Source organism: Haliaeetus albicilla, chromosome 19 (genome assembly GCF_947461875.1).
Source record: "Haliaeetus albicilla chromosome 19, bHalAlb1.1, whole genome shotgun sequence".
Taxonomy (NCBI): Eukaryota; Metazoa; Chordata; class Aves; order Accipitriformes; family Accipitridae; genus Haliaeetus; species Haliaeetus albicilla.
In genome coordinates, this window is record NC_091501.1 from 910,478 (window position 1) to 936,864 (window position 26,387).

At 43.1% G+C, this 26,387-nt stretch overlaps 1 protein-coding gene and 1 long non-coding RNA gene across 3 annotated transcripts; both read right to left on the minus strand.

The window, feature by feature from the left end:
• Nucleotides 1-1,211: 1,211 nt before the first annotated feature.
• Nucleotides 1,212-13,475, minus strand: RBX1 (ring-box 1). The gene is made up of 5 exons (XM_069807142.1): nucleotides 13,321-13,475; nucleotides 10,875-10,953; nucleotides 4,105-4,175; nucleotides 2,748-2,833; nucleotides 1,212-1,388 (listed from the first exon to the last, which is right to left on the minus strand). The coding sequence occupies exons 1-5, from the start codon at nucleotides 13,396-13,398 to the stop codon at nucleotides 1,376-1,378; spliced, it is 327 nt and encodes a 108-aa protein (XP_069663243.1). The 5' UTR covers nucleotides 13,399-13,475; the 3' UTR covers nucleotides 1,212-1,375.
• A 1,806-nt stretch (nucleotides 13,476-15,281) lies between these two features.
• Nucleotides 15,282-22,595, minus strand: LOC104314317 (uncharacterized). Of its 2 annotated transcripts, XR_011328799.1 has the most exons (5): nucleotides 21,993-22,595; nucleotides 21,784-21,889; nucleotides 21,600-21,678; nucleotides 19,804-21,075; nucleotides 15,282-16,833 (listed from the first exon to the last, which is right to left on the minus strand). It is a non-coding gene; the product is annotated as an uncharacterized lncRNA (long non-coding RNA). The 2 variants fall into 2 exon arrangements; XR_011328798.1 differs by having other exon boundaries at nucleotides 15,282-21,075.
• Nucleotides 22,596-26,387: the final 3,792 nt, after the last annotated feature.

Consider the following 26,387-nt stretch of genomic DNA (forward strand, 5'->3'; position numbering starts at 1 on the left):
ATTCCTGCCTCCATCACCAAAACTACCTTGCAAATTCAGGACGAGCTTTCTACCAACTAAACCTGGTAAATAAACCGTCTAGCTACAAACTCTCCCGATTCTAGTTGGTCCTCTTTTCTTCTTCAGGGTGGAAAACAGCGAACCGTATCATTAACCGTATCATTTCAGAGCACTAACACCAACTGATAAAATAATCCTGACATTTGCTTGCTGCAGATTAAAGAAAGCCCCAGCAATTACTGAAAAACCTGCAGGTTTCGGTTCTGCCAATGACTACCTTTATTCCCTGTCACTATAGTACACTAATGTTTAACATCAGCTATTAAATTTCCCATTCCCAATAATTAGCAAAAAAGCGTTGATTCAAAGGTGGCATCGTGAACAGCCAATGAAAGAAATGTACTGTATCTCCTGGTGCTGACATGACGGGACACAGCCTCTCGTAGCAGGAAGAATTTCTTTGGCCTTGTTTGAGTTCCCGGCATCGGCTGAGGCTGTTGACATAGGGGCCAAAATTTGATGCAGTGAGGATACTAGGCCATTTGGCACAGGAGACACCAAACAAAACACGATGTCGTTCTCAGAGTAACAATTTTTGGCCAGTAAGAACTACAGCTTGGCTTGGAACAGGGAAAATACCAGTAGAAAGCCAACCAAAAATTAGTCTGTTCATACACTGCTTATTTTTAGCTTTCCAGCCAATCTAGCACGTGAATTTCCTGAGTTTACTTTCACCTGGCACCTGAAAGGGCTTTATGAGCACTGATAAAAACTAACATTCAGTTACTGTCCCCCAAGCTGAAGAGATGGAACTGGGAACAGTTAGTGAAATTGTCCTCTGCAGGGGAGCTGGTCTAGTCAAACTCAAGAGCAGAAACAAGAGTAGTTTCTAATGATGACCCAACCCCTAATTGTATAGATCATCATTTCAACTCAGCTGCAAGGAAGCGTGTCCACGTGAAATGCTATTTGCATAAATGACACTTCGCCAGGCCAAGTCCTGCACCCATTGCATTACACAATGGAGCTTAGCACCGACCTCAGTGAGCCACAAGTGTGGTTCTCAATTGTGTGGGAGTAAGACCAAACCCACAGTCAAAAACTGGGCACAGCGACCAGAAGAGCTGCCCAGCTTAAGTCGTTGGTCTGCAGATAATTCTCCTCCCTCATTCACAGACTGCCCACTCCTGAACACAAGACAAAAAACGTCGTCAGGAAGCTCCAGCAAGATTTTATTCAATGCTATACAATAGGGAGAAATTAAGATTAAAGAAGAATCGTATACATTGCTGATTTTTCAAGTTGCTAAAACAAACCCATAGTGACAAGAACAACTGAGGCTGATGACACAACAAGAAGCGTGGTGACCATCTCTCTAGTGTCCGTACCTGCAAATATATAATATGTTAATGTTTTTTTTTTTAAAAATATGTTTCATACTAGTGCTGATTTGGGCAATTTATTCTCATTCTACCACTATGTAATTAGCATGTAAACCAGATGAAGGTGAAATGCTATGTTATGGAACCCTTAGGAAGTTCTCCACATTTCACCTCCCCCGAAGTCTATCCAGACACTAGCTGGAAGAGAGCCTGAGCAATCCTCAATATCGTATGCAAGAGATCCTCGGTATCATCAGCATCTTTTGCCCTGAATCCCACTTCAAATATATCCTGCATGAAAACAAGGCCAAAGCTTGTCATAGTCCCAGACGTATTACTGAGCACCCATACGAAGATATTCATTCATGTCTCCATTTCTCATCGTGCTGCCCATGCAATATTAAGTAAGTCACAAGCCAGGCAACGTGGGCTCAGTTTTCATTAAGTGTTCATTAAAACATCTTAATATCAAAACTATGGTACTCAAGTTGAAATGTCAATGACGATTAGCACAACTGATCGTGAACCATATCCCAAAGACAACCCTGAACAGTTATAAAATATTTGTTTTGCTTTGTCTTAATGTGGACTCTGGTTAGAATTTTTTTTTTTTTTTAAAGGGGGTGGGGAGAGGGAAAATCCACAGTTAAGAAAAGGTTAATGAATAAATGATACTTGCAAATGAAGCAAGTGATAGGCAAACTTCCTAAGTACTCTCAAAATACTATTACCCCTCAAAAACCCATCCATGGACGCCCTATTATAATTCTAACAACAGACCTTTGAAAAACACAAAACAAAACAATGAATACAGAAATTATGAATAAATGAGCCAAGGCTGTAGCAATGGCTACAGGGACATTTGATTTCCAGATGCTGGGAAATCAGCTGTATTAATCTCTGAGCCTATTAGAGTTGTAAAACAAATCACCAAGATACAGAGGGACCCAGTAAGATGTCTGGCACCTCAGCAGAAATGCTTTGGAACACAAGCAGCTAAATTCAGGTCATTTTCTAAACCCAAATTGCTCATGTGGCAGTATAGTATTCACCTGAGGCTCCACTTTCAGTGAATTCCATTTCTCTTCTGCTCTCTATTCTTTAGAGAAAAAGTCAATAGGAATCACTACTTTTTAACAACTCCCACTTACCCACAGCTGTTTGGGCCTCCTTCAGAGCTCATTTAGCACCGGGTGACTAAGGGAAGGCTGCTGTACAGCAAGGTGGAGAAAAAACCTTTCCTAACAGCAACTCTGCCCTCAGACCCACAAATGAGAGAGACTACCCACGTATCTGACATTGATCATTTCTATGAACAGAAAGACAATTGGATTTTTCATCTGGAAATCTGTGCAGGATACCTACTTTTGGAACTCCCATTCCCTGTTGTCCAGCGGACATACTTGGCGAGTTTTGAGCCAGCGAGAGATGCAGTGGAAGTGGAAAGCGTGCTGGAAGAGAAAGTTCAGATCACATCGTATCAGAACACATGACTGTATCTCAATGTGAAAACTACCACTGAAAGCATCACGGTAAGCAGAGAGTAGCAAGTGTTTGCTGACAAAGGTGGGGAGGACTCATCAGCCAGCTCACTGGTAAACACCAAGGAACTGATCCACATTTTCATAGAGGAAGGGAACGTTAGTGAAATGGCAGCAGGGAGCCTGTTCCACCGTGCACGTAGTGGCAACCGACAGACTTCTGATGAAGGAGAGAACATAGAGTTTAGTTGCTGCTAAAATTGGCAGAGCAGATGCTGATAAGCAGCATAATCAGAAAGACAAGAAAGAGAATTTCACAGTGAGTAGCAGGGATGATATGTACGTATACATGCTGAAGCTTTTTGCCAGTCTTCTGGACAAACCAAAGCCTGACTAAAAAGAAACTTGCAAAATTAGAAAGAAAAAAAAAATCTGTATTACATGTTTAAGAAGGACACCCTTTTCCATACCCCCTGCAGCTACTTAAAAACAAGGCTCCACTTGTGGTAACTCTTGCACACAAAAACATAATTTTGACACTAGAACATTCTGACATGGTTAAAAAAGTTGCTCTTGTCCTCTACAAACAGAATTGCATCATTTATAATCCCCTTCCACCATTATCACACTGTAACTTGATCCTGCAGCATAGTGAGGATGGGACTGAGGAACAGGTAGTTATTCCATTATGGAAAATTTTATCGTCCACCTCAGGTGCAGGCTAGCTAAGAGGTATGCAAGTTTGAGTTCACATGCTAGTGGGACCATGTACGAATGGCAACAAATTGAAGAGCTGGAGATTATACACTAGAACTAGAACTGATGTGATCTTCCTCCAACAGGAAGTAAATCACCTAGTTACTGTATATTGACTCCTTGAATCAGCCTGCACAAAGACAAATCAAGCATGCTGACATCCAAGTAATCCTATTACCAGGGAAAAAAAGGCATAGCTCCTAGGCAGAACCTTGACCAGGAAAATCATGCTTAGAATTAAAGATCTATTATTCGTACAAAAAAAATTAAAAAGGGGTAAACCATATTACACCTCTCCAACTTTCTTTCTTTCTTTTTTTCCCCCTTCTCTCTCTTTTCTACAATCTACTAAACATAAGGTGTTTAAAGTTCTTTTTTCTGGTGGATTATCTGAAACATTTTATAGAACTCATTTTGTCCTGAGTCATGAAAAAAGGGGATAGTGTCACCACACATGAGCTCCACAATGAAACGGTCTTCCTTACATTGCAGACGCCCCACGCGACTGTGCACTCTTCAGAGGTAGCTGATGCTTGGTTTGCTTGACATTCTATGCCTGTGAAAACAAAGATTAAACACATAAAGGCAGGAGCAGAAGATGTACATTCAACATCAACTGGCAGATTTCTTCATAATAGCAAGTGGGGTTGCATTTATTACATCAGAAAGTGTCAAGAGCTGTGGTTTATTGTGTACTGTTTTCCCAAAAGTATCAGATCAAAATACACTTCATCCTAATTTCCTCCTTCCTCTACTTTTTTAGTATTCTAAAGTTCCAGAGGGCAAGAGTACATAGCTCATGTACTGGTAACATATCTCTGCTTTCCCAATTTTAAAGATAAATAAATATTTTTAATTTTTTCTCTTGTGTTTTAAGAGATTTCTTTTGATGATCAGTTAAAGGTACGTTTACTTAAACTCCTTACCCAAGTTTCTCTAAACATAAATTCACTGTCTTGGCAGACATTATGTACTATCAGTTATATTTACAAATTAATTTGCTCACGTAATGCTGGAGTTTGCCTGTCTTTTTTCTATAGTCTTGTGACAGGTAAGTACACCCCAAAAATACACAATAGGAAATACAGTTTAAAAATGTATGTTTTGAACTTTTTACACCTTGGAGCTGAGTACCCAGGATGATCCCCAAAAGGATAAAGACTATTTATGGGTTTGGATTATGCTTTGGGTTTTTTGTGTCAGATGGCATGGATGAAGGAGACAAGAGAGAGTGAGGAAAGAAGGAAGAACAGCACTGAGAAGATAAATCCAGTAACCTGGTTCTCCATTCTAGAGCCTGAACAATTCACTTCTGCTCCAGCTCAGGAAGAAACTTCCAGAGAAAAAAAGGTATTTCTAACTCCTCCACAGTCAGCAGCACAAACCTATGAGACCAACATTTTACTTCCTGCTAAACGATGCTTTCTTTAAAAGTCAAGCCCAAATGGTTTAAAAAGACATGCTGATAGATGATCAGCCTAGAACTCGATACATGGGCTTGTTGCTTACTTGTTTTGCAGATCTTTTTTTCCTGGCAAAGAAAATGTCTGAATGGGCTCCAGTTCTCTGTTCACTGTTTGTGTGCCCTAATAAGCTCAAGGGGAAAAGGAATTTGCTTCACCAATTAAAGATTCAAAAACTTTCAAACCCGACAGGTTTGGCTGAAAAATATGATCTTTATTTGCTCTGTCCTATTCATCCCTTTCTCCATTTTTCACTCTCTTTCAGGTGTGGAGGTGAACAAAATAAGAGAAAGGCCCATTTTTCCTGAGATGTGAGAGAGATCAGTTAACCTTGGTCACGAGGAACTACTCAAAACAAGACTGAGGTCTAAAGGAACTCAGTAACAACAACTATTCTGCAAGATTTGAATGGACCCATATTTATTATATGGCTTACATCAAGATATGATATACCACAGCAGGAAGTCCAAAGCTCAAGCCTGGCCCTGCCTGTAGAAGAGAACAAAACCGAGCGCACCTGAAATGTCTGATGTCTTAATTCCTTAGCCCTCAATACATACAGCAATAAAACTAAATCTGACTCAGAAAATGGAAGATGCTCAAGAACCTTGAAGAGCTTCAATTACTTTAGACATCTGTTTAAAATTTGACACCCAAGATTGCTGAAACAATTTTACTGTTACTGCAGCATAGACTCATGGCCTTGCTGAATATCATGGGGCATATTATATTAAGTTTTAAATACTTGGCACGAGTCTATACAGTAACAGAAAATGATGAGAAGACGAGTAGTAGCAAAAGGAGAGGAAATTCATTTGAAGGAAGAAAAGTCAACTGATAAGCAAACTTTAACTCAGGAAGTCTCTGCTGAAAGCAAGGAAAATATTCCAGCACACCATATACTTACCTTGTTTCTTCTCCTCTTTCCCTGCTGGAAACAGGATATTGGGCATATTAGATCTGAAGTCCATCTAGCCCATTTTTATGTCATTTTGTCTTTTTTTTTTTTTTTCTCCCCTCTAAGGGGCCCTAACCTGTGAGCTGTACGCTTTGGAACACAATACATTTTTTTTTTTCCCCTAGGCTTTAAAGGACTCTGCATTTTGACTGGGAGTGAGAGGGAAGAAAGGTGATTTAGGTAAGGAAGAAGAGCAGCACTGAAATTCATTTTAGTGTTACTCAAACATTTGCTGACAAGCAAATACAGTCTAAAACATGACAGGCCCAAAAGCTTAAGAGGACAGATGAACTTTGCAGAAATAGCTGAGGAGGAGTTCTCTGGTGGTGATGTAAGGCCCTTCCAACGAGACACGCAGATTTAACTCCCTCATCAAACAGGCTGGAGACTACTGCTGGCATACTACCTTTGGCTGCCAAAAAAGGGCCTCCAAAAGCTGAAGCACTTTTTGCTCTCCTGTTTGCCTTATTTCAGAAAAGGGCAATATATCAACAAAGAAATAAAACAAATGAACAATCTCTGTCAGAGGATGAAAGCTGATGATTCTGGCTTTTGGAAGAAAGAGAAGCTATTTACCGTCTGCTGACCCAAAAGAAGCCGTAAGAGTCAGACACTAACAGGTACTGGAGGAATACTGGATGACTCTTCTGTTGCCTTGCTTTTGACAGAGTATCTGGAGGTGAGGGCAGAAAGATACAGCTAAAACCTGAAATACCTGTAAATAATTGTGAAAGATGCAATGGAAGCATTTCAACTCAGGGAGTTACAGAAATGCTATTATATAATGGCAACTTCTGAATCTTGGCATCTATTAAGAACCATCCCTCCTCTTGTACATTTTCTATTGCAGAAATCTTCTGTATATTTACCTAACAAGAAAAGGAGCCTAAGATTTAAGTAGCCATAATGGCAGGTAACAGAAGTAAAGTACATGTCTTTTGTTCGCAGCTACCATAACAGCCCACTGCACTGGTAAATTTCATAAGAGCTCTTCAAAGCAGCTTCTGCTTGAACAAGGGTAACCACTGTATGGCTCCCCTTTCCCTTTACATGTTGCCTTCTAAAATTATGTCATGAAGGGATCGACTTATTGGGAAGAAGGGAAATAAATACACCTAGCTTGGCTAACATAAAACATCATGTACTCACTCAGAAAACAGAGACAGAAAGAACAAATAACCAGGCTAACAAACTTGAAGTACACTTGTTACTTGTCCTCTGAGGAGAAGCTGAGGACTTTGGGCTTGTCTAGTTTGGAGAGAAGGAGGCTGAGGGGAGACCTCATGGCTCTCTACAGCTTTCTGAGGAGGGGTCGTGGAGAGGGAGGTGCTGAGCTCTTCTCCCTGGGATCCAGTGATGGGACACAGGGGAATGGTTCAAAGCTGCGCCAGGGGAGGCTTAGGCTGGACATGAGGAAGCATTTCTTTACCAAGAGAGTGGTCCAACACTGGAACAGGCTTCCTAGAGAGGTGGTCGATGCCCCAAGCCTGTCAGTGTTTAAGAGGCATTTGGACAATGCCCTTAACAACATGCTTTAGCTTTTGGTCAGCCCTGAAGTGGTCTGGCAGCTGGTCTAGATGATCATTGTAGGTCCCTTCCAACTGAAATAGTCTACTCTAGTCCAGTCTGGTCTAGTCTAGTCCCCCAAAATGCACAATTCAGTTTAGTTTTTCAAACTTCAGAGTCTTCCCCTTGCAATTCTCTCCAGTTTCTTAGGAATCATCTGCAGATTTTACTAAATACTTACCCTAAGTTGCCCCCCATCATATCCCCATGATTCCTTCTACTTAAAACCCCCTTGTATGACACTCACTATTTCCTGTTAGTATCATGCTCTCAAAATATATGTACACAGCTATCAACTTCCACTCCTACTTATGACTTCGCAAACTATATATATATACTTAGTTGTGTTCTTTTATTCTTCTCATAAATCCAAAATCATTCAACCTGTTAAGCATCCTGAGATTCTTCTCTGGATTCTATGCAATCCATCTATCTTTCTGAAGCTGGAATATCAAAAGTGGTGCTTTGCATCTTACTATCAAAGAAAGGGGACAGTATTTTGGTGGCACATTTTACACATAGTTCAAAACTATACCGGTTACCTTACTACAATATTATATTCCACATTTTAGACCGAAGGTAATCCACTATACTAAACATAGGGTTTAGTTAACAGTCACCAACTTACCATGCTGCAATGACAGCACCAGAGAGCAAGCCTTTGAAGAAATCAAGAACACTGCCCAAATAAAATCTAAATAGGACCTGGGTCTTATCAGAAAAGAATGAAACCAAAACACTGAAAATCTACTCATTCCTTCTGTACGCCAAATACAAACCAAATTGAGGGCAAGGGGAATCCTTTGACCATGTTATTCCCGAGTCATAATGTACACGCATGAAGAGAACTGCAACTTAACATTGATGCCTCCCTTAGCATGGCTGGTGTTACTTACCACTCTTCTAATGTTTTCCTTTCAAGGTTTCTCTTCATCACTAGGAGAGGGAGACATTTGTATCCTGCGTTTTATCAAATTGAATCTTGTGTTGTTCTTCCCTGCACATTCTATTAATTTTTCCTCAATTTCCCATCACTTCACATCTTGTGTTTGAAAATCTAATTAAAGTGTTGTTTAACAATGTTAATGATCTATAACAAGGAAGTAAGTAAATCCAGAGCCAACACTGATCTCGGAACACCAATTTAGATACCCCTTCTACTCTGTATACTGTCAATTTTGGCCTGTCATTTGCAGTCCAGGCTTTTCATAATATTGCTCATACCCAAATTAATAATGTGTTATGCTTGAGCAACTAAAAAAAAAAAAAAAAAGTTAACTATGCCCTTTTTCTTCACTGTTTTTCCTAATCTACCTATACACCCTCAACCCCACTCCCATTTTGGTAGGATTTTTTTTTTTTTTTTTTTTTTTAATTAAGAACTGACATAGGAAATTCACTACTGGAAAATAACACATGTTCAGTCTCCTTCCAGCTCCTCCACACCTCTCCTTCATCCTCATATGTCCTTTTTGCTATTTATAAAAAAAAGCAAATATATGAGACTCTATTTGGCCTCTCATGGGAGGCACTATTAATTTTGAGGCAGATTCATAGAATGAAACACACCAGCACCCACTATCTGACAACATATCCCACTTATCATGAATAATTATCTTGAATTACAGGATTTTATATATTTATTCTATACATTTGTAAATTCTATAAATGTAACTCTTGTTCCAACAAATCTTTAAAATTCCATTTGCCTGTCAGCGACATCCTTTCCTCTCTAATATATCATAAACCTGAGAGACTAAGTAGTAGTCCAGTGTCCACCTCAACTACTTTTCACAATGGTACAGGTTAGAGGCACTTAAAAAGGAAATCTTTGCATCAAAGGACCTCGGCATATTTCATAACCCCTATTCTCACTTGCTTCTTTTTAGTGTGATCATTCCCTTTCTAATAACCAAGAATAAACTGAAGCATGGATAGACAGTGGCTGGCTCAAAATACAAACATATCTGTCCCAAAGCAAAGAAGTGAACTTGCTTAACCCTTTTTCAGCCCTGTGTGTTACGGTCTGTTTTCTCTTTATTAAAACAAACAAACAAACAAACAAAAAACTTCTGAAAGTAGTTTTGTAATTATATTTAAATATGATGTAAAATCAGGTGCATCTCTCACTAGCTGTTACTCTAAACTTGAGATCTCATTTTTCTGAAACGTTTTATTCTCACATAGGCTTACTGACAGTAAGTGGCCATTACCAGTAGTTCCAAGGGCTACTGCATTAAAAAGAAGTGCAACAAAACTATCACAATGACAGGCCATTGCCAGGCACTGCAGTTGTACCTGATCTTCTTTTGGGGGGTTCCACAATCCTCACATTTTAGTAATATAGGCAAATTTCTATCTGGGGTATATTAAAAGGTCTTCTGTCCCTCATGACTGAAACAAGATGGACAGTTATGGAGCCAACAGTATCTTGTCAGTTTTGAGGGGAAGAAACCATGGGTTTGTACTCATTACCAATCCTTTAAGGGACTAAAACCAGTGACTTCATGTACGCACACCTATTTCACAACAGAGGCTTGTATACTTAATTCCACTATCACTTTGTTTTCCTACATAGCAAGCGTGTTTGTTAATTGAACAATCAAGATTATACTGCAAAAAATCAAACCAATACTAGCAATACATTGTTTTTGATTTAGGCATTTGATTATTCTCCTTTATAAATGAAAAATTAATTCTCTAGGTGGCTACAAAATCCCCCATACTATAACATTAACTAACTTATGCAAGGTAGTTTTGTAGAATGAGGAGTCAAATGAAATCACTGGTCCAAGCCTTTCCTGGCCAGACACAGAAAGCATTACAAGATTTCATCCTAGTGAGTGTCATCAAAAAGTTGGTACCTACAGCAACATCCCCAACTCTAAAGTCCAATACTTCTCTTTGTGAGCAATACCTGTCAACCCTGAATAATTTCTGTTCCTCCTGGCCATTTACTATTACTCCTTTTCCTCTTCGTTGCATGCAAAATACACTCAGCATCATCATCCCATCTGTAGATGTGGTACCAAGTGATTCTACTCTTGCAAAAAGAAGGGTGAGGGAAGAGCAGTATGGCGACAGAGGTCACAAAAATAGATTATAGGACTTCAGCATTACATAAAATAGAGCTTAGTGTTTGCACTGTGAAGACTTAATTCCTAACTGAAAGCTTCATTTGCTGACTTATACCCTGAACAGGGGAAATTTCAGCTGTGCATCATGTACAAGTCAAAACTGTCAACTGTCTTCCCCACCATTTACTTACATAGATCCATAATATGGTTTCTGCAAATGGCACAGTTATCAACCACAATGTCCCATGCCCACAGAGCTACTGCGTTCCACTAGAGAGAGGGGGAAAAAAGAAAAAGAAAAACATAGTTTTGACTCAATTTACAGCACACAGAAATCCTTGTTATTCCTCAAGATCCCATGTATTTTTTAAATGGAAAAGCTGGGATATTTAAAAAAAAAAAAAAATCTTAGAAGTCCAGAGTAATTCTTTATCACGAGTTCAGAAGCTTACTAGAAAGCAGTGGTACATTCCTCTCACATACCTCCCAGACCCAGTGCCTTCTTCCGACTTCAGAAACAAGATAACTCCAGTAGTCCCCTTTTTTGTGAAACAAATGGAAACATCTGCATTTCTATTCAAGATCCAGAGGCAAGGATGCAGCTCACCCCACATCCACAATTCTGACGGAAAGGACAGTGCCTTGCAGAAAGACCAATCCAGATGCCATTTTGTTAAGAGGAATTTCCATTATTGGCAAGTTCTTCTAGTAATCACCCCCCAGAGCAGTTGGGGCCAAGAACTAAAATCATCTCTAATGCTACCCTTCCCTGACTCCTGAACAATTTCCTCCGCAAAAAGGTTACTGGGAAATGTCCTACCAGCAAGGCTGACTATAAAAATTTGAAAGTACTACCAAATTAGCCTTTCAAATACTTTGTTTATAAAAAAAAAAAAGAAAAAAAAGGAATACTTTGTCCCATGCTACTTCAGGGGAAAGGTTGGCTACAAATTTCCATGGCAATTTTAGAAAACTGATTCAGAATGAGGACCTTAAGACAAGCTATGGAGAAAAGCATAGCGCCTTTTTATTCTTCCCCACAAAAAACATAATCAAGTCTTTTGTAAATTCATGAAATAGATGGGCTTGCCTTCAATGTTCAAAGCAATCCCACAGCATATTGGAAGCCAGGATAATCTTCATTTACTATATTTTCAGTATACGATTGTTTTGACTGTACCACAGTAAACCTTCTCTACCTAATTCCATTTACATCTCGATGTTTTTGTTGCTTCCCCTCAGTTGGGGATTCTGAAGGAGGAATGCAGGCTGCAAAGTATTGATAAGCAGTATCCATTTCGAGAAGCACTTCCATTTTTTGTTAGTACTGGTATAAAAATTCATCACAATATTACTAGATCTTTTAGGAAATGTGTCAGTAGTGATCTCATTTTTTCTCCCCATCTTCCAACATCAAGTGTAGCCAGCCTTTTGGCCGAGGTACTCCCCTCTCAAGGACTTCATCCACACTTCAAGGCTGCTAGGATGAAAGTTCCCATCACCCTTATCTCTCCCAGACTCTCTGGTACTTAATCTCTTGTCCCATCATAATCCACTCTTATGACCCACAGACCTATACGGAACCACATGTGCAACAAATGCGCCTTGATACCTTGTTGGGGAGGAGCAATGCCACTGACACATAAAAGGTGCCGCTTCCTGCTCCTCTCATGTGCTATTATACCTGTCCCTATTTCCAAAGAACAAACAATCACATCATCCAAACACCTCCTTCTCCATAGACCTGCAGCCCTGTACAGAGCTAGGAGTTTCCATCATCACTGATGACAGCTGCATTTCAAACTACATCTACAAGCAGGAATCACTGGAAATGTTTGCTGATGACCAGTCCAGGGGTCATTTTTTCCTCAAGTTCTACCTTAGTACAAGCCCACACAGTCTCCCTGCTGCCTCTGCACCCTCCTGAAACAGGCTCGGAGTATCACTACGAACCAGCTGATGGGCAAACCGGTGGCACTGGACAGAAGAGGGATATTATGGCTGTTTTGGGGAAACAGACAAAGCCAGGGTGACAGCAGAGCATTTGCTGACTACGCACACGTTGTTATGGCTCGATTTAAAGAGGAAGAAGAAAAAAAAATCAGCCACAAATTTGTGCAAAGCGCCTTACGCAGCATATGGGCCAGAGCGGCCGGGGCTGAGGAGGAGGAGGAGGAGGAGGAGGAGGAGGAAGCAGCACTCCACCCCTGCTCCCCGGCCCGAGCTGCCCAGAGGCTCCGGGCAGCGCGGCCCGGGCCGGGAGCAGCCGCGGCCGGTCAGCGCCCGAGGGGAGCGGGCGGCGGAGCCCCTGACAGGGGCAGCCCCCCCCTCACCTCACACCTCCCTCCTCCCGCCTGCGCGGCCCACGCCAGCCGCGCCCGCTGATTGGTCAGCCTCCGCTCCACGTGCGGCGGCCCGCCTCAGCCATTGGCCCGGACGCACGCCAAGACACCCCCCCCCCCAACCACGCAGGCACCGCCCCACCCCTCCCGCCGCGCCGGTGCGGAACCAGGCGCCCGGCTACCGTGAGGGGAGCGGGAAGTCGCCCGCTTCCCCCCGTCCCTCCCCGCCGCCAGGCCAGCCCCGGCCTCCCCCTCCCTCTGTGGCCAGCCGGAGGAGCGCGCCGGCGGGCCTCACTTTCTTCACTTCGAAGCGCTTCTTGCCGGCGCCGCTGTTGGTGCCGCTAGGGGTGTCCACATCCATCGCGGCCGCCATTTTGGATGCGTGAATCGCCTGTCTCGCTCCGCGCGCATGCGCGGAGTGGGGGTGGGGGGGAGTGCGGAACCCTCCGGGTCCCGCCCCCTTGCTCGCCCCGCCCCCGCCAACAGGTGCGGGGAGGGCAAAGAGCGCCACGGCGGGGGGAGCGGGGAGGAGGCCGGGAGCGCGGTCACGTGGGGCGGGCTCTTAAAGGCGCCGGTCAGGGCGGGGCCGCGCGCCGTTACCTCATTCTCCCCCCCCCGCGGGGTTGTACAACCCGGAGGGGGGGGGCGCATTTAAAGAGGTACGCACCCCCAGCCGCTGGGGCGGGCGGGGCCCTGCCGCTCGTCAGGCGAAGCCGGGGGTGCTGGGGGGGGGTCCCCGAGATCGACCCCGGCCCCGGCCCCGGGCCGCCTTCCCTCCCTCAGCCCGGCCGCTCTCTCGCCTCCCCCCGGCCGGGGAGCAGGTGCGCCGGGCCGGGCCGCTTTGTCCCGGCTGTAGCCGGCGGCGCGGGGCAGCGGGCCGCGGGCCGCCTCGCCTCAGCGGCCTCCTCACGGGTCGAGCGAGGCGGGAGGAGAGCGGGGAGAGGCGCTTGGAGGGTCGCAGCACAAGGCCCGAGCCCGCAGGCTGGTCTGGTCCTTCTTGTCCATGGCTTCCCTGAAATCCCTTGGGAGTTGTCTCTCCCCGCCCCGCTGTGAAGGGCTTCAGCCCTCCGTAAAGTTTTTGCTCGTTTTCTTGCCATCCTGATTGATCCCCTGCGAGCGCGGAATGAGGTGGGGTCGCTGGCGTTACTACTGTAGCCCTTTTGTTCGCTAGCGGTCTGGTCTTTTTTTTGAAACGGAATATCAGAATCGCTAGAGAAAATTCGCATCGTCCAGACTACTCTTCTAGCCAGCAAATGAGGCTAACAACATGACGATCAGCGTGGGTTTTACTTGTGCTTGAGCTGCCCAAGCCCTGCCCGTTGTGTTGCAAAGATGGAGACAACAGGCATGGGAGCTCCTACTGGGAACTTCCTCCCTCCACCAGTACAGCTTAAAGTACTTTTCGGAGGCAGTCAGTAGTAGTGTTCCCCAAGATGTGGAAACGGGGGAAGATAACTCCCCAGCAGGACGACAGCAGGTCTTGAAATGTCACCTAGCTTTGCAGGTCCTCGTAGATGTGCACCCTCTCTGCAGAGTCAACCCTTTTAAACCCGTTTGTAGACTGTGTTGCTGCATGGATGCAGGAAGGAGGAGGTAGTAGAAGCATAGAAAGGGCATTCTTTTATACGCATACAGGCAAGCAATATCTATGCTGGACCTGTCATAAGCATTTGGGCCAAAGAGCACTGTTCCAGTCTGGCTCCATCATACCCATCTTGCTGTATGCATACGGCTTTTACCTAACATCCAGTGCCCGTTGGGCTGGGACGTCTAGAAGTCTCCAAATAAACTTTAAACTAAAGTAGGGGCCTGCGGTAAGAAAAAGATAATGCTGTCATTGGATGTTTTGGAATCATTTTCAATGGGAATCACATTTGAAAGACATGCAACGGTTGTGCCCTGAGTTAAGCACATACCTAAACATTTGCAGGGTCAGGCTGAGCCTGAAAGTTATACACACACAGTAAAGGTAAGTTTGAAGAAGAAAAATGCGCTCTCTCATTTGTACACCCTTTAACACCTCCAGTTATCTCCACGGAAAGCTTCCATTTCACTTAACAGCCCCTTTCCCCAGATGCTCCTCAGTTATGGTGCTTGTCTTATTGCCAACAGTGAAATGAAGCTGCACAGATTCAGGTTTTCTTCCTGTTGCTTCTTATTCAGGGCTGTAGTCTGCAGGCTATTGCAGAGGGCTATTTTGAAAATGGGAGGTGGGTGCTTGAGAAAATTGATTTTTCACCTTCAAGAAAATAGCTCTTTTCAAAGCAGAATCTGCAAGATTTTCTTTTTAATAGAAACATTAATTTTAACCCTAAATCTGTATGGTAATGTCCCCAGTAGGACATTACTCAGTAGGCATCCAGGACATTGAACAAACATGAACACTAGGGCATATGCATACCAGAGAAATGTTAACATTCATTTTCACTTTAAATGACTACTGCAATATAAAATTATAGTCTTCCCACCTCAGCTGATGTCACCATGGGGAGATGGTTGCCAATGGGTAAAAGCCATGCAGCCAGCAGTCATATGGTCTGGATTTATCTTGCTGTACCTGGCAGCAAAAGGAATACAGCAATGCAGATCTTGAGTTAAGTCTTGCTAAAAAGGTGTGGTGTTTTCAGAAAAAAGATGACAAACGTGGTGCAGAATAGAACATATGTCTGCATGCTTATTTAATTAATATTTACCAATTCATGTAAGCAGATACATAATACCAACAGTGGGAAGGAAGTGCATTAAGAGATCTCCAGCGTGCTTCGCAAAGTGAAATTAGTGATGGTGTTCCCTAATACTCCTGCTCTTCATAAAAAGGTCTGAGCTACCCTCTTTACTGTACATGAAGTAATCTGTTTTCTGTTGATTTTAGTGCCATCTCTGATTTCTTTCCTCCTTGGAAAAGTGCAGCCCCTCAGTCCTGTTTTCCCGCTCTTAAGGCTATATGTTATAGAGAGGTGTCAGCAGCTGCTGCAGAAAGAAAGGCTGCAGCTTTGAAAAGCATCAGCCTCAGAAGAAATGTAACACTGTGGTCCAAATTGCCAGGGATGCTTTGAAGAATGGATCATTTTTCAAATCACCAGGACACGCAGGGGAAAGAGAGGAGACTGCCAAGCTGAAAAGGCAGGGAGGGAGACAGACTAGGTGACACATGACAACTGCTCTGAATACGGTTAGTCCCAATTAAAATGAGACAAACTCCCTCTCCCAGTTGTCAAAAGCTGTTCCAAAAGGCAAGGCAACAACAACCTGGTGACTCTAGTGCAATTACCTTCCAAAACCAGTGTCTTTCATCTTGGTCATTGCCCTTCTCCTTTACGTTCATTCTGTTGGCATTTTTTTTTTTTTTCTTGCAGCCACCAACATTCTCCTATGTGGGATTTATCCCCCCCGGCCTGATACATGCCCCCTTTGAACATGTGTGCCTGACTGGGCTGCCGTGTTGGTGCTGCTGGAGGGGCAGCTGCTTGCAGCCCCGGCTCTCACGGCTGCACCCACACGGGGAGCAGGCGGAACGTCTGGTAGTGGTGGTACTGACAAAACTCGTCCCTCCAAGGCACCAGAACAGAGGGATCCCCACGGCAGCGGGAGGATCCCCCAGAACTAACTGAATCAGAAGGAAAACGCGCACAGGGAAGGTTGCTTTGCTTTCCAGTCCTTGCTGCCTGAGCCTTTTGCATTCCGCGTCCCAGCCCCGCAGACAAGATGAGGGATGTATCCTCTGTTATCACGACTCATCCTCAGCATGCACACCGATGGCACGGGATCTCTCTGGGGGACTTGGGTCACTCTCAGGAATGAAACTGTTCTGAAAGTGAGGAGAGAACTGCAACAATTTCAAACACTCTTCAGAGCAAATCCTTTCTTTTACTGTGCAGGCAGGAGAGTAGGGATGGGCCTTCCAAGACTGCCAGGAGCAAGAAGTGGGGAAAAAAGGGAGGTGGCCCCTTTCTTTCTAAGTGCTCACAAACCTCAAGTTTTTCTGTTGCCTTTCTGTGCTTCACCCTCTCAGTGCTGCCTGCTTAAGATGCGGTTTCAGTGGTGCCTCAAGCAGGAATTACCTGGTGTGTGAGACTAGGTCCCATTCAGTGGTTGCAAACCAGGGAGTAAAAATCAAGTGCATCTTATTACTTTCTAAAGAACTGTAGGGTTGGCTGGCTGCCCTCCCTTCAGTTGCTGATGCTACTAAAACCATTTGAATTGACTAAGTGGGGATTTCTAGCCCCCTTTGCTTTTGGATGCCCAAACCCACAGAGAGCATTCACAAATTACTATCAGGACAAAACTGAATCCACTGTCTTTCAGTGCTGCCACAAAACTTCTCAAAGTTCACAAAGTAAGCGAACAACCTTCCACCAAGGCTCTGTAGAATGCCCAGCTGATTCAGTGTGCTTGGCATAGGGAAGCTGAATTCAAAGAACAGAGCCAGAGGGGTAGATTAAGCAATATATCCCATAGATTTTTGGACCAGACTGTGCTTGGGTTTCTGCAGAAACCCAAACCCCCTGCCTCTGTGCATGTCTTCCAGATGATGGTCACATTATAACCCGTATAGTACCCCTGGCTTTGCAATCCAGTACTAAAATCTCAGGAGAGAAATGGAGCCTCCAGCCCCCAATAATCTAGCTAGAAAGAACAGATGAGATTCTGAGAGAGGACCAGGTTGTAGCATTTAATGGGATGGTGACGAATTGTTACTCTTCCTTTTTTGTGGCATTTTACCTAAAGCTGCTTGATAACTTGCAGATAAAATAACATATGGCCATCGTGTCAGCCTGCAGGTAAGTAGGTGCTTGCAAAAACCATGATACTTAACGACTGTGCCCAATCTCCTGCAGACAGCCTTTCCCCACACGTGAAAAAAAGCAGCTGAGGTGTAGGTCTAGGCTCAACAAATGACCCTGTCCCCACAGTGGGCATCTCAGCCCCACACCACACCTGGCAATCAGCTGCAGCTGACAGAGGAACGCAATCAGGATATATGGACCCCAGTGCATTATGGTGAGGATGTTGGGCTGATTCCACTCCACTTCCAGAAAGGGTGTGAAGCTATCCCTCCTACGCAGCAACACCCCCGTGCTCCCCATCCTAATCCTCACCCCCAACTAAGGAGCTCCACCTCAGAAGGAATCCAACACCAAACCCACCTCCTCCCCTCTGCAGTTCTGGGCGCCAAGCTGCAGATGCTTGCAGAAGCACATCTGGCTGTGCTTGTCACCTCCCGAGAGAAACCAGCGTCCCAGCTTCTTCTGCTCAGAGGAGAGGACACGTTCTGCAGCCAGGCTCCTAGCCTGCGCAGAGGTCCCCAGGAGAGCCAGGACTCTCAATGCTGCCCATAGAGACAAGACGAGTCGCCATACCTCTAGGTCAGCTGCAGCCCGGCCACCTCTTTTATTCACAAGGCTGAAGAAGAAGTGGGAGGGTGAGACTGCCTACAGCAACCGAGAGAAAAAATGCACACACGGGAAAAAGCGAGGGCTTGGGAGAGAAAGAGTCCTGCTTTAACCTGAGCAGGGATCCTGAAGAGATGTCGGAGACAGAGGCTGAGATTGTAATTCAGAGAGAGGGCAAGTCTTTCAGAGGGTAACAGGAAAGTGGTAGCAGGGGAGTGATTGTTTTTAACCTGAACATCCCAGAAGAACTGCATGAGGTGACAAGAGGCTATGGGGTAGTCCAAGAGCAGGAGACAGCCCCACTAACCACACGAGAGACATCATCTGAATACCAGGTCACGGTCTAGATCTCCTTCCTTGCTTAGACAAGAGTATTCAGAGTGCCTTTTATCCTTTTAAGGAGGATGCAAAAAAAGGGAGAATGTTATGATAGCCCGATACAAGTAGTTCTATTCATCTACTACTGCATGTAAGCAATGTTGGAAGATCTGCCAGGGTAATTAACAGTAGCCAGGAAAAACCACAAGAGTAACCAAAGTAGTATCACAAGCTTGCTTGCATATAAATCCATGAACTCCTACTGATTTGGGAAATCCATGAACTTTCAGTAACACGAGGAGACGCGGTTCCAGACTGCTGTGTGGGAGACACTAAGACACTGTTTACAGATATTCTTATCTATGACTTCTCCCTGACAGTCTTGAATGTGGGGAAAGAGTCACAGAGAGGGAATAAACACTAAATCAGAAAAAAACATTATCAACAAAGGGAGGTCTGGAAGCTACATCCACTGAGTCCAAGGTTTTGATGCTGTTTGAAAGGAGGTGAGAACCATCAAGCTACAGCTTTGCATTTGTTATCTCCCATTAATTCTTTGTCCTTTTTCCAAAAAATATAGTATCCCCAAATTCCTCCAAAGATCTCTTCTAACTGAATCAGATTCCTAACTGCAGGCCCTGCTCAACAAGACACAATTTGTTAGCCTTTGCCATCCTTCTTTGTTACAATGGGAGAGATGCTGCTATCAGTAAAAGCATTTTGTTGAAGCCCATGGTAGTCATAGCAAAGGCACCATTTGGCAATTGAAAACTTTAAAAATCCAAATCCAAGCTTTTTTTTTTGGGGGGGGGGGGGGGGTGAGGGTGCAGTGGGGCAAATTTGAAGGTGGAGTTCACATGTGATTTCACGGCAAAAAAATAACTAATTTTATACCACTTCTGCTTGGAAAGACACAAAGGAATGGGAAAAACAAGTTAGGTGGCCCACAGACGTGGCAATTACTGGTACAAAAACTATATGGATATTACAAAAGAAGCCAAGAGCAAGGGAGCCAGCAGTCCCCTGCCTGCCATACCAGCATAAGCAGGAACAAAAAATTGTGGTACCTGACTCAGATAGTTCTCAGAAGACGGGATTTCAAGTATGTCTGGCATTTAACTGCTCTCTGTCATGAATGCCTAGATAAAGACACAATATACTGAGTTTAGCCTTACTTTGGACTCCACTGGAAAGTTCATTATGGCATCTAGGTCAGTGAATCCCACAAGAGATGGTCTACCTGCCAGTTCTATAGTGAACAATAAAATAAATTAATAAACTGTCATACTTCTCTGCAGGTTCATATACCTTGAATGTATCTCGCTGTGTCAAATATCCTTTTCTTTAATTTCAAAGCTCAGCACAACTGGATCTCTGGAAGCCCAATGGAAAGAAGGGCCATTTGTAGCAGCGAGCCTTCACTGATCAGAAAGCACAAGCTCCCCAACCCTGACAGCTTCAGAAAATGCAGAAAATAGGAGCGAGCAGAGAAACAAGTGTAAGGCGTAGGGACTAGTGCTTTGGTAATTTTTGCTTTTGGTAATTTACCACTGCAAAGTGATGTAGTCCCTTCTTCTCCCTCCTCCAGTCACTTTGGATTTTTTGGTTTTTTTTCTTTCTGCCTCTGCTTACCACACTCATAAATTATATTTCTCAACCCAGTTTAAGTATTCATTGATTCCTGTCTGGGCTAGGAGAAAGAGGAAAGCGCCATATCCAGCACTAGGAATACTCTCCCACCTGCCTGCAGTATCAACAAGACTTAAAAAAAAAAGAACAGAACAAGACACAACAGCTTCAGGGAGGTTTTAGCAAGACACACAGTAAGTTCTACACTGGGTGAGAGTTTACCACAACTACCGAGGAGTTAACTCCTTTACCTCAATATATAGAAATACCCATGAGTTTATCATGGAAGATCCTTATGTTCAAGTTCATTCACATCCCGTAACCTTCTTTTGCGAGTCTGCAATCATTCAAGACAACCAGTTGCACAGGTCTGAATGGAAATATTGTAATTAATTTTGAGGAACCAGGAAAGCTGGAAAAAGACAGGGGCCAGAGGTTTGGCAATACCACACACATCCAAACCAACAGCAGTTACCAGACCCATTTCATTTCCTGGAGGATTAAAAACCAAGCCCCATTCTCTTACCTTCCTTTGTTCATGCAAGGAGTGACAAAGTACCTACCTTTGCATTTAGATACTGTTCTCCTGCTGGGGGTTGGACTGGCAGAGACAGCTTCTGCAGCAAATGCCCATCAAACAGCAGCCGTTGGTTAGAAAGGGGCCTGAAGCCAAGGAAGAGCCCTTAAAACTCTTCTTTCACACAGCAAAACTGTCAATTAATTAAAACATTTTGGAGAGTATAAGGAAAACTGTTCACTTTCTCTTTCTTCAGCTCTAGGACAGGGGAAGATGGAGCAGATGACAATTTTTCTGGTTACGAGTGGTGTGGGGAGGTTGAGGGACCAATAGCCCCCAGAAGCTCAACTCGCAACTGGCATTCCCACGTTATCTGATTAATAATGTAGTTGCTTATGCTAAACCAGTTTTCCCTCAATTTACCTTACTGTTTCCTACTCTTTACTCCCTTCACCCCTGCTTTCTCTCACAGTGTGTGTTATTGTATGATTCTATGATTATATGTTTGTATTTCACTGTATTTTTAAACTCAGTCATTAAAACCCAGGTTGCAGGTTTGCTGGTGTGTAGAAATTATCAGGTAATCTTTCCCTTCTCCAAATACCCATTTCATTCTGTCTCATTTGCATTACGAATCAATATGGAGTATGGTTCATTTTGCAGCTCCCATTTCTTTGCTGCAAGGGCAAAATCTCTGAAATTCCCCTGTAGACTTACGGGTTGTGAAGATAAAGGGGCTTCTCCGCAGTCCTGCGAAGGTCTTCGGTGAGGTTTCAGGAGGGAGGAATAACGAATGCTGTGAAAACATCAGAGCTGCTGTGAAGGCAAGCTAACTGTTGGAAACCTTTGGTGTCCCAAGCCCTAGCACACACAAACTAGAGGAGATTTCCTTTAAACTCACTTCAGATCTTTTTTAGCCTCTGGGATATGGAGGAGGCTTCCTCCTGCCAGAGTCAGGCGAGCGGTGGTATTCCTGATGCCACCCGTCTTGTCCACTGCAGTTAGAGCTGCCAAGAGAGACAAGTGAAAAACACACATCATTTCACAGTGAACAGGTTTAGAAAGGCAGCTTTCAGCTGAACCTCGGGTGTTTGTTTGGAAGCTCCTTACCGCGGTTTTTAGTCACCCCTCCTTTCCTGACAGGGTAAGCAGATTCCACTCCATTAACTGTATCTCCCTTGGGTTCTCTGTTCAAGTTAAAAAGAAAGTTCTCAAAGAATTTGGAGGGCACATTTGGGACTCGCGTACAACACGACAGCGGTTTGTTTGCAGCGGCTTAATTTAAATTGGATTTCACATCAATTCATTGAACAGCTGAGGAACCCTGTGTGGACACACTTACTTGCCTTAAGAGTTGGCTTAAAATCAGTTCCTAATCGATTTAAGCTCCACTGATCAGATTTAAATATATATTTAAAAGGTCAACACAACCTTTTGCATTGATTTAATGAAATGATATTGAAAGCAGTGCTTGAGTAAACTGGTGCAGCTCTGTGTAAAAGCTGTCCGAATTAGTGTAATATGGATTGTCAAAAGATGGAGAAACATTTCTCCCCCTCAAAGCTTGCAAATTCAATCTCCTGATTGAATGCTAGCAAGATAGAGGCTGATGGATCTCTCCTCTGACGGAGCCATGCATTGATTTTATCATTAGATATACAAAACAAATGCCTAATTCAGTAATAGGCACATTTTATGCCTTTCCTTGATGGTGTTGATCCTCGCCCTACATATACGTATTTCACATTTCAAAAATCACATTTAGTGAGCTCAAAATCACATTTAGTCCCTCTTCAATATGACAGTTCAAAATTCAGGCCTGGGAATGTTTTTGAAATTATGATCTTTAAAAGATTATAATCTGGAAAGATAGGACCTTTTTAAAAATTTAGATAAATAACAGCATGAAAGGATCACTTATGTCAGGAGCCTATTTCACTGTTTAACAGGTGCAGATATTCACTATAAATTAAATCTCATTTGTGCTGAGTGGTTGAATTGCTGAGGAATCACTTTATTGGTATGTGAAATATTTACTATGTATAGCTGGACAGCTTCCCAGGAATTCTGATGAAACACATTAATGCACAAGAAAGAACATCCTGTCTTCATAAGACTTGTGAAAACTTAAGCTTTGCTCCTCTCAATATCTTATACAGAGCTTTTAAAATTATTTGAATTGTCCATACAAATTTACCTAGAATAACGGCTAAGAAGGATCTTTTTAGGTAGAAAATTATCTCTCCGTTGAGTAAAGCTGCTGTTATAAACATGAATATCCAAAAAAACCCCCCTCTTTTATTTAAATCACATTTTTCTTCACCGTATTTAGAAATTGCCTTTTTCTTATAGAAGGGTGAGAAATCACATACTGCTTTAAACAATTTCAGATGCCCAAAAGAGAAGGGTGATATTGGGATCACTCCAAAAAGCACATGAACTTAGAAGCCAATAACTAACATTTGGCTGGGAATTATTTACATGTGTCCTTTGAATAAGAAGCATTATTTGCTAAGAATGATTTATTTAGACAATTTGGCTATGGATTTCTTTATCTGTGTAACAACCAAAATATGGTACAAAGGTAGGAGAGACTTCCAGCTACTACCTAAAAGTCCTCGGTTCCCACCTGTAATGTGAGATCTGGGTTTGCTATGTAGAGTAATGGATCTGCATGACAAATACAGACAAGTTTAGCTCTTAGAGTGTTATAATATGCAAGAAAAAAGGACATCAAGAGCAGGTTTACACAGACAAGAAAAGTTTCAAACAAGTGTAGGCCACATTCCTTGCAGCTGAGGAGCCACATAAAAAACCCAACCTAAATTAAACAGCAATAAAAGCCAATATGAACTGTGTTATATTAAAAAGCTAATACTGAGAGCCATGCAAGCTCAAGAGTTTACATGAGCAGCCTATAAAACACTAATGTAACTAACAGGGAACTCTGTTGAAACCATCCCTCTGCAAATCCAAAACTATATTAAAAAAAAAAAAAATCAAACTATTTCCAGGACCGGGAATAACAGATGTATACAAATTTGCAAGGTTAAAATGTGTTCTCTGTTCCTGATTCACAGGTGTATGTCACCAAAATAATTTTCAAGGCTATGTTTCTCTGAGATGAAAGCGAGCCCTCCATCCCACCTGGTATAAACTGCCTCTGAGTTTAAGTTCAGGGAACCTGAACACCAGTGGTACAATTACCTTTCCATCCTGTAAACACAATGGCTATGCAGTGGACTGCTCAGGATAGTCTGAAGAACTCCTCTAGACTGGCTGTGAACAACAGTATTTCTGTTATTTTTGCACAGATCCTTGTAACAGTATTTTGAATATTCATGCTTTATTCCAGTTACATGGAAAAGCCCAGGTGCACAGGGCAGCGTGTGTATGTGTGTGTTGGCTTTGGCTCCAGAGTGAGGACACTTTGTTCTCTGAACAGTCAGGGAAAGAGTGTGAAAAAGAGGCAACAGTTTTTTATTTATTTACTATGATGCACAGAAAACTGCTGGGAAGCAGCCAAGGGTTAAATCTTTCAAGTTTTTTTTCCCAAGAAGATACAAACTGCCCAAGTAACAAGTGGATGAAGCCATGAACACTGCATACATTAGGCTAAAACCATTGTGCTAGTTTATTTTGACTCTACAATTGCAGAATAAGTGAAGAAAGTGTCTTTTTTATTTTAACATTGAGTATTTTAATTGAAAGGGGAATTGTAGCTTCTGCCATTAGTGCTAGCACATTCATAGAGATTTGCAAAAAAAGAACTTACTTTCTCACAGAATGGAAGTTGCTTTCCGGCCCCATATGCGAAAGCTCTTGTAGAGCTTCTAGTCTCAGTATATCCACCTAAGACAGCAGCAGTCACGTGGAGAACGGTCCTTCGAGTAAAGGAGTGGCCAGATCAGCTGGGAGACATTTTTGCCATAACTCGAATGCATCGTTAATACTTAACGTTTCACATACTCGTTAGAGCATGTCAGGAACATCAGTCACTTCCATCAAGACTGGAATTCACAGGAGCAAAAGTCCCACCCTACCAGCTAAACCACTGCTGGGATAACGCCGGGAACAAGCGTTCCTGTTTCCACAGGCTCAGCAATACCTCGGCTGGCCTTTTTACGAAGATCAGCTGAGGGGACGATATGCAATAGCAGACCATACAGGAATCATACTTCCAGTCAGGGACTGGACCACACCAGCTCAAGACTGGTCTAATCTCAGCTATTAACTCAGGAGATTTTACACCTGGGAGCAGGGGAAAGGACACTTTAAAACTTTTGTACATTAAACAGTTACAAAATTAATTACAATTCATATTGTTAACTTTTCTAAATCAGTTCATCTTCTACTTAACATTTTGTTCTTTTTATAAACGTGTTTCTTGAATAAAAAAGCTAGAAATAAAGAATCAACTTCTGTCTTGCCTCAGATTTTTATAGTAAAAAAATGTTTTTAATCTTCTAATTTATGTAACTATTTCAAAGTTGGGGGAAGAGGATATGATGTCTGCAACAAACATAAATTTCAAGAATGCTTCTAGTTGCCATGTGGCTGCTAAACAACACTCTCTTTTGAAAAAAATAACACACATAATAAAGGAGATAATGCGAACTGTTGTTCTTTGACACTGGCAACCTCTAAAAACTTCCTGAAACAGATTAAAAATTATCATCAGTCCAGTCTCCTCCAGATAAAATGAAATAATACTCTGCAGCATGATCAGGTTACGAGAGACTGAATGGAAGAGCCTGAGCAGAGCAAAATTCAAAATGGAGCAAGGCACACTGAGAGCAAAATAACGTTACGACTGACTTGAAAAGAGAGAGGAAATAATGAATTCAAAATAAGCAACAGAGACTGCCCATCACTGTGCGCTCACTTTGCAAGTGCTACTCAACCCAGTCACTTCTCTTGGATTAGTTACGGAAAAGAGGAAAGTCGGTGTGTATCTACTTCCCCCTGTTTGAATGGAAAAGGCAGCATGCAGAAAAGCACACGGTGCTGTGCAGGGCTGGCTGTATGCAGGCTCACACCCCTTCTCCTCCAGGCACGGAATAAAGCTCTCACGGAGACATCCTCCTGGTCACTGCTTGGGGTTGGGACAGGCTGCCTGGGTCAGTCTCCTCCAGACCTTCTCCAAACTTTTTTCAGGGCAAATCCAGGTTATGGACCTTGTAAAAGGTCACCTCTTCTTTTAACTACGCTCAGTGGCATTCGTATCTTCCAGCATGCAATCTGGAGCAAGCTTTCTAATGGAAACGTTGTTCTGAAAACATAGGGTGACAGGACGGAAACATCTCCTGCCACAGTATGTTTATTCCCTGTTAGATACACTCTAGCTGGATCAGTACAAGTTTACCAAGTGGGATGGAAAAAAGTTGGAGGTACATGAAATCTGTATTGTGCCTGTTAGGCTTCAAATATGAAGCAAGAGCAGCAACCAGACATTGAGGATTTCAAGGGAAGACCTTTGCTGTTGAAGAGGTTAAAGTGATCAAA

Bases quoted from the DNA above. Each gene is read 5' to 3' on its own strand.
- RBX1 (XM_069807142.1), bottom strand. From the start codon at position 13,398: ATGGCGGCCGCGATGGATGTGGACACCCCTAGCGGCACCAACAGCGGC. The intron at 10,954-13,320 runs GTGAGGCCCGCC...CCCTCTCTCTAG, and splicing joins AGCGCTTCGAAGTGAAGAAA to TGGAACGCAGTAGCTCTGTG. The intron at 4,176-10,874 runs GTAAGTAAATGG...TTGTTTTCACAG, and splicing joins AAACCATATTATGGATCTAT to GCATAGAATGTCAAGCAAAC.